Here is a 12,938-nt window from a genome sequence, read left to right as displayed (position 1 = left end):
GTGACCCATCAATGAGAAATTTAGAATAAAAAATCAGTCCTGTATGCAATGCAATATATTTCCTTCTTGAGTTCTGCAAACATTTGCATCATTTTTGTTTCTTGACAAGGGAAACAAGAACCTATCAAAAGGAAGATGAAAAGAAATCCCAGTCTACCTAGGTCCTCATGGACAAATTTGAAATATGTATTTTAAAAACAAATCGGTCGTTAAAAGCAAACAGCCCCCCTCCTTCAAATTCTCCTTATTTTCTGTTTTTCAGATCAAAATGCAATTTTCCCTGTGTTGCCCAGCTACCTTTGACACTTACATAAAAGTAAAAAAGGCAAGTTGGACATGAAACCCATTTATTCTGAATCTAAAGTTCATCAGCATTTTGGTTACATTGACACATTGAAGGTGAATTTTAACTCAACCTGAGGTTTATTTTTTATTATTTGAAATCAGTATTGTATACAGTATTGGATTAAGACTACTCAAAAGTCTTTGGAAGTTAATTGGGGAAACTTCAACAAAAAAGATATACAAATTATGGTATATTTATAGTTGAACCACACAATCTTTGTAATTTTTCAAAACCTCAGGATTTCAATGTCCCTGATTCTGCCCCACGAACTGTCTGGTCCAAGCAATTTGGTGTGAATCTGTTTTTATTTAACCTGGAGGGAAGATAACTTGTGGGAACACTCAGAAAGAGGCCAAATCACAGCATATATAAGCATAAGTAAATTAATCCATCAAATAAATATCAGGAAAGCAGCAAAAGATGCCCAGTGATGCAAAGAAATGATATATTTTACAGTATGTTTGCTTGAGATATTGACAACCTTCTGAAATAGATTCAGGTAAGGGAAGAAATATCAGTCGCTGCCTTTCCAACTCAAGCTGTATTGTCTTCCACGGTGCCAACAAATGCTTCGGTTAAATCAGCTGGATAACACAAGCAGCATCGTTCACTGGTTAGTTTCACTGCAAGCCTCAGAGTATATATGTGCTTGCTTTATCATATGGGTCAAATCGCCTGTCTTCTTTAGCACAAGAACAGTCATCAAATGGAAAGAAGGATGATGGAAAACACGAATAACACAAAATAAAATAGGTTCCAATCGTGCAAAATTTGCTTCACTGAATAAAGCACTTCTTGACACAGTAATGTCCAAAAATTACTCTCCCCAGAAGATACAGATTTGAAGTTTGAATAATTTAAAAATTCTTATGTTTGTCTTGGTGCTTTGTTTGTTTCTTTTTTAAGGCTATGCAAACACAAAAGAGAAAACATATAGGAACGTATCATCAGATATCGGGGTCTTCTGGCTTTGGAATAAGTCCATTACAAACACTTCTGTGGTTCCAATTAATGCATCCCTTCAAGACAAGAAGAGGAAGAAAGGGAAAAAAGGACATGGAATCCCAACAATAAAATCCAAAATTGACTTTACAATCACAGGTACAAATTGCTCAGGTTGGTAACTTCTTTTTTTTCTTAAGGATGACTGGTCATCTAAAACTAATTAGATCTGCAGATTTCTCAAGGAACTGTCAAGAGTTAACACAAAGAGTGGCATCAAGAAGTTTTCTCCTTCTTCAGTGATGGCAGTCTGATTGGGTGTTTGGAATTATTGGCAGGTCTAGCCCAGTTCGAGGAGGAGGAGGCAGAAGTTTCTTGGGATTGTTGTTGTCATTTAAGAACCGAATTCCTGTTCCAGCTTGCAGGTTAGGATTCACCTTGGTTTTTTTTCTTTATAATGGAAAGACTAAGAACCCTGAAAAGGTTGAATATTTCCATCCTCCCATGAGATTCCCTCTCTCCAGCTTGAGATGCACTTTGTCTTCTCTTTCCATCAAGAGCAAGACTCCATTGCTGGCTGCTTCCCTGGTAACGTCTTGATCTCCAGCAAAAGCAGAAATCACGGGATAGCCATTTTGCATTAAACTGACCTGCAATACAAAAGAAATGTGAGCTCATGAGATTTAATTGTAAAAGTTATACTCCAATATATCGTACAAACACGTATTCACATAGTACATTATAACCAAAAGGAAGTCAGCTCCTCCACATGCCGGAAACCCAAATAATGAGTAGGTGACAAGTAGAATAAAACACATCTCTCTCATGCAGGATGATACTGAAAAGGTTTTAAATGATCTACAAATTTCTTTCCAGATCAGGCTGTCCTCTCTCAGGTCAGTCAAAGGAGATTGACCAGGGATGAAGAATCATACTCCTTACTAAGTCAAATAAGCCCATTTCATAACACTGCTAAACAGTAGACTAACAAATAATTTATTGCATGGTGCTTTCCTCATTGCCTTATTTGATGAGCCTTTCATATGATTTTGTGAAATGAAACAACTATGTACTCTAAAAAGGAACCTCTAATGTTGGCACATACCTGGATAGTTTGTCGGTTATACTTTCACAACATGGAAACTGAAGCTATAGATTCCTTTTCTTGGTGCTACAAATATACTGGAAGCGAGGTCAAAATGGTTCCCAATATTAACTAATACCTGGAGGAGAAAAGGAAAGAAATCAGGTTGTCCCTTCATTAAATGGAAAGTGGGATGGAGGAAAGACATTTCTCAGGCAACCCTCCCCTGCTCTCCCAGCAGTGCAAAACCATTGGCATTTGCTGTACAATTAAAATGGACTGCAGGGGGAAGGAGCCACTTCCTAAGGTGCTGTAAAAGGATCCGTTCAGACAGGTGATTGATTTACCCAGTGGTGCACCCAAAGCTTCTTTGAGAGCATGAAAGGCATATGATGGCAGCCTATGTCTGCACAGTGAAGGAGAATACAGATCAAATAGTTGCTGAGACATACACAAAGAAAGAAAATACTCCATTGAACAAACCACTGGATTTTACATTTTCACATGACAGCACTGAAACTAATTGTGTCTCTTGGGGCTTGCAGCATTAACGTGAAATGAAAGAGGCTTAGTCATGTTGCATGGGATGAAATGTGGAGAAGACAGTTGAGATATTAAGATAAGTAGCATTCTTAATCTGTATCCCTTATTCTATTTTTCTGCTCCCACGCCTATCCTAAAGCAAAACTTATTCAATTAAGCTTGAACAAATAAGGAGGGTGTATATTATTTTAATCCACAGGGACTTAGTGGTAAAAGAAAATACCAATTGCCAATTACAATAATGCAAAAATGATACCTGATGCCAAGTTATAAATGTTTCAAACATCATCATATCACAAAACAGAAAGAGTGAACAGTTTTATAAGGAAAGGAAGGTCTTCATCTCAATATAATGCACAGTGCAGTCTGGTTTCTTAAATCCAAAAACAATGCAGATTACATAAAACATGAGAACAAAAGCTGCAGACTCTTCAGAACATTCCAAAACAGATGTTTAAAGTTCTTCATATAATTAGGTTTTTTAAATTATTTGCAGAATCAGATCTTTAATCTTCTCTATAATCCATATTCGTACATAACTATTTGCTAACACTTGTTTGAGATCTTATTTTTTGATCCCTGAATAGGTAGGCTTCCAAATGGGAGGATCCTAATACAGTCACTGTTCATTGTCTTGTCTAGGTATGATATAGAACTTGTAAATTTTAGAGCTTATTACACCTGTTCTAAAACAGGTTTCATGTTACAAAAGAAACAGTAAAATAAAAAAATCATTTTTTTTTACTTCTTAGAAATTTGCAGCTCTGTGCCCCTTTAAATAGAATTAACTCCTAAATAATTAAGTGAAATGTGCTTCTGGGCACTCATGTAAAAAACATTTTAAGTGTGAATAACTGAAGTTTATTTCCTTAAATATAGGATTCCAACTTGATCTTCTAAACAGAAACTACTATTTTTTACTACTGATTTATTTATGTATACATAGAAAATTAACAATGATGAAATTATAATTTTAATATTTTGTTTTAAGACAATGTTTCATGAATTGAAGATATGAATATGACAAAATGATAGACATAAAGCATTCCTAGAATAACTGATATATTTATTTGCCTTTGTGTATCACAGAAAATCAGAATAATTCTGTTAATATTAAAACCCTGCCAATTTATGTTGCCATGATTTTTTAAAAATTTTCTCTTTTTGTATTACAACAAATATATTTAACATGAAATTCCTACAGATTTGAAGAAGCTATTCTTTGGTTGAGGACTTATGATAAAATGCAATAGTACACACAATGCATATAATATTATTCTAATCTACATAAGCAATTAGCCTGATATTTGTATCTATACAATGATTTTAAAAATAGTTAATTTAAAAAATTCCAATGCATCCTTCTTTGTTTATTTCTGGACTGGCTGGAACCCAATAGGTTCTTTAAAGAGTTTCTTATTAAAACTTGTCCCCACTTGGCATTACACTTATGTTGTTCAGAATTCTACAGGCTGTCTTCCCTGTCCAGTTTATAGAAGAATGTCCCAAAGTCACCAATTTGGTGAAATGAGATGTGGCTATGTCTTAAAAAAGACACATGCACTGAAGTCAAGCTTGTTCCAATAAATGAGAAAGGTGTCCTTGGCAGCATTTATTGGTGGACACACTAAAAGGAAATTCATAAAATCATGATTCTCATCCAAGAAGGGGATGAGGAACAAGTGCTGCCAAGATGCTGGCTGTGAATTATTGTAGTGGTTGTTCTTAAGATTCCTGAAGGAAGCATGAACTTGACAAAGGACCCTGGTGAAATAGGACATGATAGCAGAGAGGACACTATGGAGGAAAGTTTGATAGGGATCTGGGCAGAGTATATAAAGTAAGACCTTGGGTAGCTGATGCAGATGAAATGGGTCATTTGAATAGAGACAGAATGTGTTTTAGGAGATCAGAACTGGGAATCAATAGAGAACAATGCTCCCAGCTGCTAAGGGAAGGGCTCAGTGGAGAGACTAAAAGACCTAAGGGCCAGAAACGTGCCACCAACTCTTCTTAACACAAGGGGGAGTTAGGAGCAAGTGTTTGGTGGTTGGATGGGATGAAGGCTCACCGTGTGAAAGGGGAGGGAGGTAAGGAGGGCAACTGGGCGGGGCTTTGACTTTGTTACTATGATTCTGGGAGGGGCTTAACCATTGGGAGGGGCTTAACCAAGAGCGGGGTTGATAGTGGAAAGGGAGGGGGGAGGGGAAAGACTGGCGCGCCACCTGACCTGGTCGAAGTAGATGGTCATGGTGCGGTTGCTCATCTCAGACGGCTCGTGATTGGTGCTGCGCGTGGCCGAGAAAGCCACCTTGGCGCTGCCAGAGCGCACGGAGATGCCCAGCGATGAAGTAATGGCGCCGTCGGCGGACGGGCTAGAGTCGCATACCACCAAACACTTGCCCTCCAACACTATGGGCTCGGTATCATTCTGCGCGCCCACCGCCGGGCAACTGGTGGGCAGCAGGAAGAGCAAAAAAGCCAGCACTAACGCCATGCAGGAGTAACTGCCAGCCGGCTCCGCCAGCGCTCCCCGCCGCCACCACCACAACCGCCGCCCGGGCATCGTGTTGCAGGGCCCGTCACCAACCGGGGAGTCCGAAGGGGGCGGCGGGGCGGCAGCGAACGAGAGCTGCCTTTACTTTCCGGGCGGGCGCGTAAGCCGTGGCTCTGCTTGGCTTGGCCCAGCCTGCGGACCCGCACGAGCCCCGCACCAGCGCTCTCGCGCGCGCTTCTTCTCTCAGCCACGGACGGGGCAAACGGGAGGCTTCACAGGAAGGCAGGAGGGGCGCAGCAGTCGCAGCCTGCAAGAGGGGAGAGAGCGAAGAAAGGGCGGTCAGACCTAAGCGGAGCTTGGAGCCTCGCGAACACCCACCACCACCCACCCCTCTTCCTCACGGGCCAGAGTTTTGGAGCTTCCCCACCCTGAGGCGCGAAGACGCGAGGTAAAGGAATGGCGTCCTTTATAAAGGAAACGCTTCCCTCAGGCACACAAAGGGCAACCGGACGAAAGACTGGGATTTATACGTCCTAGGCGTCCCGCTGCTGCGTTGGACTGACTGCTAAACCAACCGTCCACCTAGTCCGGTGCCTTAGTTTCCCCCAGTGGCCAGAAATAAATAAATACTTAGATATGAGGCTTTCTGCATAAAAGTGTTTTCTCGGAGGGAAAACAAGCGCGCGTTGGGATGTGGGGAGCGAGTTGCCCTGCGGCTTTTCGCTCACTTCCCTGTCGTTCGCCACGACGGGGAGCGAAAGACGAATTTTTTCCCGCTATAACAATCCTTTCCCCGTTCTACGTTACACCTTGAAGTCTGCAAGATGGAATAGGTGCTAAGCACAGCTTGTCAAACCCCCCCCCTCCCCGTATACCTCACCGAATACATAAGGGCACATTATATGTCAGACTAAGCTACGCCTCCTCCCCTAAAAAAAACCATAATAAATCTAAAAACCCTTAAAAAATGACAAAAGCAGCCCTGCTCCTCCCATACCCATAATAAAAACAACTATCGGCAATTATTTTCAGACGGTAGAGGAACACACAAGACTGGTTCTCTATTTCTCTCGCATTCCTCATAAACCCCGAGGGAAAAGGAGTCGTTCCTGCGCCAAGCGAGGTAAAGAGTTATTCGCCTCCATCAGGCATTATACACCAAAACTGGATAAATTAGTACAAACTCCCGTCTCTGTCTGTCTCCTGTCGCCTCGATTAAGTCCCCTGCCTGTGAAGTCCGTTAGACTTTTCTTTTTTCGTTCCTCCCCATCACCTCCATTCGGCGCTTCCAAGCAGCTTTTCCCTCTCGAATTTCCTTCCCAAGGAACCCTCGCTCAGCTTCCACTCCCGCCGGCACTGCACTTCGCCCGGTTGCAGCAAACCCGCCGGTCAACTCAAGGCGGGAATAGTTATAGAACCAGAGAGCCCCGCTTGAGAGTTTGGGCTGGCTCTGTTTCCAAAAGTTAAATCTCCGCGACCTCGAACTCTTGTTGCCTCCCTCACCCCAATCCCCGGCTCTTCTTCCAACAGCTTAATCAAAAGACACCTTGCTGGGAAGTCTTGCTTTTCTCTCTCTCTCTTTCCCCCGATTCTCAGTTTTGCAAAGAATCCTCCGGAATTTCCAAGTGGCATAAGAGAAGCGAGCGGAGGGGGAAGCGCCTGGTTACCTGGAAAGCCCATAGCGGAGGAGCGTCGGCTTTGCCAAAGATGCTGTCCTCGAAGTTGTATCGCTTTGGGGGAAAAAATGAGGCGAGGTTAGACGGAGGATAAAGAACGGGATCTCGCCCCAATCTCCCCCCCCCGCCCGCCCATTGACAATAATAGCCCCCCTCGTTTTTCCACCCCTCTCGCAGACACATTCGCACCCGTCACTGTTTCTCACACTGGATGTAGTCAAGTAACATTCCTCCCCCACCCCTCTCTTTCTCTCACACACCCTTCACTCCTGGTCCGGCCATCCAGCTAACCCAACGCGCCTAAGCGTCCTTTTCCTCCGCAAAGGAGATTTGTTCCTCTGCTCAGTTTCCCCTGGATATCTTTGGGCAAAAGCCGCCACTACATCCCGCCGGACGCAGGTTAAACTTCATCCGGAACGCAGCACGACGCCCTTCGGACTCCGGTTCATTTTCAAAGAAAGTCCCGCTTTCCTTTCATTCCCCTTGATTTAAAATAAAATTTAAAAAAAACGAGTAAAAAGAAATCCGCTTCTCTTCCGCTCTGGTCCCTCCCGTTCGTCCAGGTAAAGGAGCCGCGTCCGAAGGCTGGTCCACTCCTTGGAGGGGCGGGGAGAGGGAAGCACCCGGTCGCTCCCTGCCTTTTGAAAGTTCCTTTCTGATCCGGGCGCTGCCAAACAGCATCGGCAAGTGGTGAGAAGGCAGGAGGAGGTCTGTCCCTTTAAAACCTCAGGAAACAGGAGATTGTCTAGGCAGCGGTGCCTTATTCACTGGGCTTCCAAGCCTTCTCTTTTTTCCCCCAGGAATGCCCTATCGATCGGGGATTAGATATGTGGACGGGGTTCGGGGGAGGAGGCGTCTTACCCGGATGCAACTGAACGCGGCTCAGACAAACTCCAAATCTGGTTGTAGAGCGCCACCCTCGCGACCCTCCGCGCTTCCGAGGCATATCTTCAGAATGGAAGGGATGAAGAGAGCGGGTGGATTAGAAAAGGGGATCTCGGCAAATGAATTCCTGGGTGAAGGTGTGAACTTTCAGTTAAGTTTTCGCTCCCTTGGTCGATCTGTGTTCCCCTTGTCTTTCTTTTCTCCTTGGTACAACCACGGGAATCCTGAGCCGCAACCTTTAGCTGCCTTGGCCGAGGCGCGGTGTGGGGACACGCACTGCAGCAGGCAAAATTAGCATTTGTTTATAGGCGTAAAATGCAGGCATGTGCCGCTTTAAAAATGGCTTCGGAGCTGTTGCTGCCGAAAAATAAAGCAGAAAGATCGGAAGAAATAGAATCCTTTAGATGCTGTCCTTACCTTACGATTGTCTTTTTTATTTTTTTACTCAGGAGTTATTTGGTCCAATTTTTATTTAAAACAAAAAAAAGAACCAAATGTACTGGTATTTACCAGTGGAAAACAGCGTGTCTTCCTATCATCGACAATTCCTCTTTCTTAAAAAATGGTAACATAATCCTCAAATGAGTCCTTCATGTAAAAAGGGCTGGGGGGCGAAAATATTGTCAACTGCTTCCATTTTATAATTTTGCTCTATAACATGAATTTAAACTTCTAAGAAGATAATTAAGTCATCAGCTTTGCATTTTGTAAAGTGATATTCTCTCCATTCTGAACAGCAGAACTACATAAACATTAAATATAAAGGGACTTCAAGGAATTACAATCCAACATCAAACCACTGAAGCCAAATGAGATAAAACTGTATATAGAATCTATCTTCTACCTACCTACCTACCTACCTACCTACCTACCTACCTACCTACCTACCTACCAATCATCTATCTATCCACCCATCTATCCATTTCTATCCCGCCTTCATTGTTTTTTATAAATAACTCAAGGCAGCGAACATACATAATATTCCTTCCTCTTCCTATTTTCTCAGCAACAAACCTGTGAGGTGGATTGAGACTTGCTCAAGGTCTATATTTGTAGTCAGACACATATGAGTAATCCTTCTTTCCAGCATCCCATTTGGTAAGTGAAGTGATTGCTAAGTGAAATCTTGCTTCATCTTTTCTTTTGCTTTAGAGACCTGTGAAGGTCGTAAATGTAAGAAATTTATTTTTAGCATTTTTGTAACTGCAAACAGTTTACTAGGAAGTAGTCACTAAATGAGGCCTATGTGTGGGTGAAAACTTATCAATTTTATTCTAAATAAGCAGTAAACAACTTTCTTCCCTGTGCTGTCTTTAAGCAGAAGCTAGAAAAGAGTAGTCAAGAAACTATTTCAGTCCCCCCTCCATACATCCCAATGTACCACCTCCTCCTCCTCTGAGTTGCTGCAGATTCTATTAGGAAGTAGAAAGAATGTGTGCTGAACATATACCTGGGAAGTGTGGGCCATGAGACAGGGCAGCTCTTAAGCAAAATGTGATTTGTCTGCCCTACCAGTTCAGCAACCCGGCCTCCCCCATTGAAAAGTACACACAATTAGTTGCACATATGCAAGAAAATGAAAAATAGAAATAGGCACTACAATAGCACTGTGCTGTTTACCCATTTAGCAAATGCTAACATATTCAGATAAAAACTTACAGTAATTGCCCATGGCACTTTTTATAGTGTTTCTTTATATATCCACATCTACATCTATGTCTGTCTCCGAGAAGTTAAATAAAACTGTTCCCACTTGCTGTGTCCAGTGTGCCGAACTACCAATCATTATAAAATATAAATTTGTTTGTTTGCAATGAAATTATGCATCCAAGGGACAGTTTTCCTTTATTTTGACTGAGTTTTACTGCAGAACCTGGCTATTTTTTAAAAAATCATGCTTAAGTAGTAAATGTTTTGTAATGGCTCCACTCATCCCCCCTCCCCCCATAAGCAGAGTTTTATAACTCATCAGAGTTACATTTTATGAAGGCAGCATGTGTGGAGCATATGGTGAAGTGCCTTCCAGAAATAGACTTTGGGATATATTTTTAATGTCTCCTCAACTTTTCTATTCTGTGGTTGTTTTTTTTAACCAATTCCCGCATTGAGAATGAACTTAAGATGGCAAAGTAAGTCAGGTAGATGTTGTTTAAGATTGCATATACTTTTGTCTAATCTCCGACTTTCTATAAAAATGTTTCAGTTAAGGTATAGATTTTTAATTAACAGGTTATCATGGCTAGAGTGCCAATTCAATCCTAAATTTCAGGAAATTGTATGCATTTCCAGATCAGTCAAGAAGGTGGGTGAGTTGATGATTATTCCCTAGTTTGCCTTGGGAGTTAGAAGGGGAATATGAATAGCATTTTTAAATACCAAAAGAAGGTCACCATAAATGCTCTTATCATACCAGATAGTACCTATCTGACTTAAATTAGGAAATGTTGAATGTTACACAGAGTTTTTAACAACAGCAATTTATCTGTAGAAAGTTTAAGGATCCAAGAGACATTTAAGGAGAGAGTGTTGTTGCTACTTGTTGGAGACACTTTAGATGTCTCGATTAAACACCTCAGAAATTTGAATAGTTTCTTCCCCGTTCTCTATTTCTATTCTAGCCTGTCTTACTTTTGTTTCCCTTCTCTCTGATGACTTCTGAATTGTGAGTGGGTCAGGATGGAGCATGACTTCTGGTTTAGTTATGTAATCTTGATCTTCCCTTATTTTTTCACGAGCTTCAAACAGATAGGTTAGTAACAAAGTCACAAGCTAATTAGGGTTACAATGTAGATTAGTGGGAATATAATATTGATCCATTTTGGTAAATCTAAGTGGTATACTTTCCAATAAACAGATCCCGTCACAGGGAGATCCTATGAAACATATATGGAAACAATTTAATGACTATGTGTTTGGCCATGTCTCTTCTATATTTATAGAAATCATTCAGGTAATTGTGACAGAGCCATCTTTGTCTTTAAATTTCTTTTGTATTTCTTGTATTAAAAAAAGATGCCACAAAGAAGTGTGGGTCAATCCAATCTCCAAAGCACCTGAAGACAGACAAAAGGCAATGGATGGAAACTAATCAAGGAAAGAACCAACCTAAAATAAGGAAAAATTTCCTGGACAGAACAGTTAATCAGTGGAATGGCTTGTTTTTCAGAAGTTCTGGATGCTTCATCACTGGGGGTTTTTAAGAAGAAATTGGCATTGTCTGAAATGGCATAGGGGCTTCTGTTGAACATGGGGATGGACTAGAAGACCTCCCTTCCAACTGTGTTATTCTGTTCTGTTAAGTTTTCACTCCATAATTGACCCTTCTTCTCTTTAGCCCAAATGTGCCCAAACTAAACCAGTGGAACAGCTTGCCTTCAGAAGTGTGGGTACTCCATCACTGGAGGCTTTTAAGAAGAGACTAGACAGCCACTTGTTTGGCAGGGTTCCTGCTTGATCAGATTGCATTAGAAGACCTCCAAGGTCCTCTCCAACCCTGTACACTGTTATTCTGTTCTGTTATAAAGTGTTGCCTGAAATGGTGCTTCTAGAGTTGAGTTACTGGATCTTACAGCCCAAAGAAAAGACAGTGGCATCTAAAGTATCCTTGGGCTTCTCTCCAGGTCTTTACTCAGCATGGATATAATTAGGCCAAAGCCTTAGACTGTGTGTAGCAAAAACAGAGTATCAATTGGACCTAGCCAGGTCCACAACTTTTTATTACCAGTGAACCCAATAGCTACTCTGCCTCCTCTATGACATGCCTAACTACCCTTGAAGAACCTAACTACCGGAAGGCCTTTACTTTGGCACAATGTCATGCCCTCTCCTCAGCTGTCCTTGGAGGGTGATACAGAAAGATCCTCTACCCTGTGACTCTGGACCCATGGAAACAACAGAGCATGTACTTTCCCAGGACCTGCACTACAGAGATATTCATACTAGCCTCATCTCACCATTACTTAACAATATCCAGGGTGCACAGGACAATTGCACCTATCCCTGTTTGCTTTCAGATACCAACACTGCTGCAACATATAATTTGCCAGGTTCTATGCAGCAGCACTTAAAATCCATCAGAAAATGACCTATGCCATAAACCAGTTTTAATGAGGATCTGGTTCATCATTCTAAAGTGCTATGAATTGTGATAGTTTGATATGCTCCCTACACCGATCTATTGCTCCTATCCCTCCTTTTAGATTTTATTAGAATTTTTGTTTATATGTTTTTTTTAGCTTTGTGCATGTAATTTTTAATTTTGATCTATTTTGATGCTGTTTTAATTCTTTGTATCCCACCTTCCTTATGAGGGCCTCGGAAAGTAATAAGGTTTGACTTGATAGAGCCTAAAGAATTTTGATCTGAAGGCTACATTTTTCTTTAAATAAACATAATTGTCAAAATTCTGTCCTGAATTCACCTTCTTCCTCCAGCTTTTATTCTCAATGCTTTAATTTGCAGTGTTTTAATGTTCATGGAAAGAAAAAGAAATGGAAAAGATGCAGACATTGAGGATAGAAAAAGAGAGAAATAAAAAGAGGGAGCACAAGAATAGAGGGAGAGAAAGTATATAAAGAAGGGAGAAGTGGCAGTGGGAGACACTGGCTGTGTGGGGTGGGACAAGGAATATACTGTATTTTTTGGCGTATAAGACGCACTAGTGTATAAGACACACCTTAATTTTGGGGGGAGGAAATCAAGAAAAAAATCCTTTCTGCTTCTTTCCCAGCAGCATCCATCAGTATTCATCTGGCTAACATCTTTGCTGCCTCAGTTTGAGCTTGATTCCCGAAGCTACCTGGGGAACTGTGATGAAGCCTTTTCAATGAAAGAGTTTTTGGGCTGCAGGGTCCCCTCCCTGATTCCAAAAAGGGCGTGTACAGAGGCCAAACAAGTGCATCGTGTTTCAGGTGGCAGGCAGTTCCAGCATGCGCTGCCACCTGAAAATGCTTTCCTTCCCAGTTC

The 12,938-nt window shown here is 41.7% G+C and overlaps 1 protein-coding gene across 1 annotated transcript; it reads right to left on the bottom strand.

Moving 5' to 3' along the window:
• Positions 1 to 969: 969 nt before the first annotated feature.
• Positions 970 to 7,145, bottom strand: CBLN2 (cerebellin 2 precursor). The gene is given in 5 exon segments (XM_032223160.1): positions 970 to 1,938; positions 2,394 to 2,415; positions 2,417 to 2,511; positions 5,146 to 5,719; positions 7,080 to 7,145. Coding segments are annotated over 4 exon segments (651 nt in total). The 5' UTR covers positions 5,482 to 5,719; positions 7,080 to 7,145; the 3' UTR covers positions 970 to 1,740.
• Between the last annotated feature and the right edge of the window lie 5,793 nt (positions 7,146 to 12,938).

The sequence above is a fragment of the Thamnophis elegans genome, chromosome 8 (genome assembly GCF_009769535.1).
Source record: "Thamnophis elegans isolate rThaEle1 chromosome 8, rThaEle1.pri, whole genome shotgun sequence".
NCBI lineage: Eukaryota > Metazoa > Chordata > Lepidosauria > Squamata > Colubridae > Thamnophis > Thamnophis elegans.
Note: the sequence above shows the minus strand (reverse complement) of the source record. Positions and strands in the feature narration are given on the sequence as shown.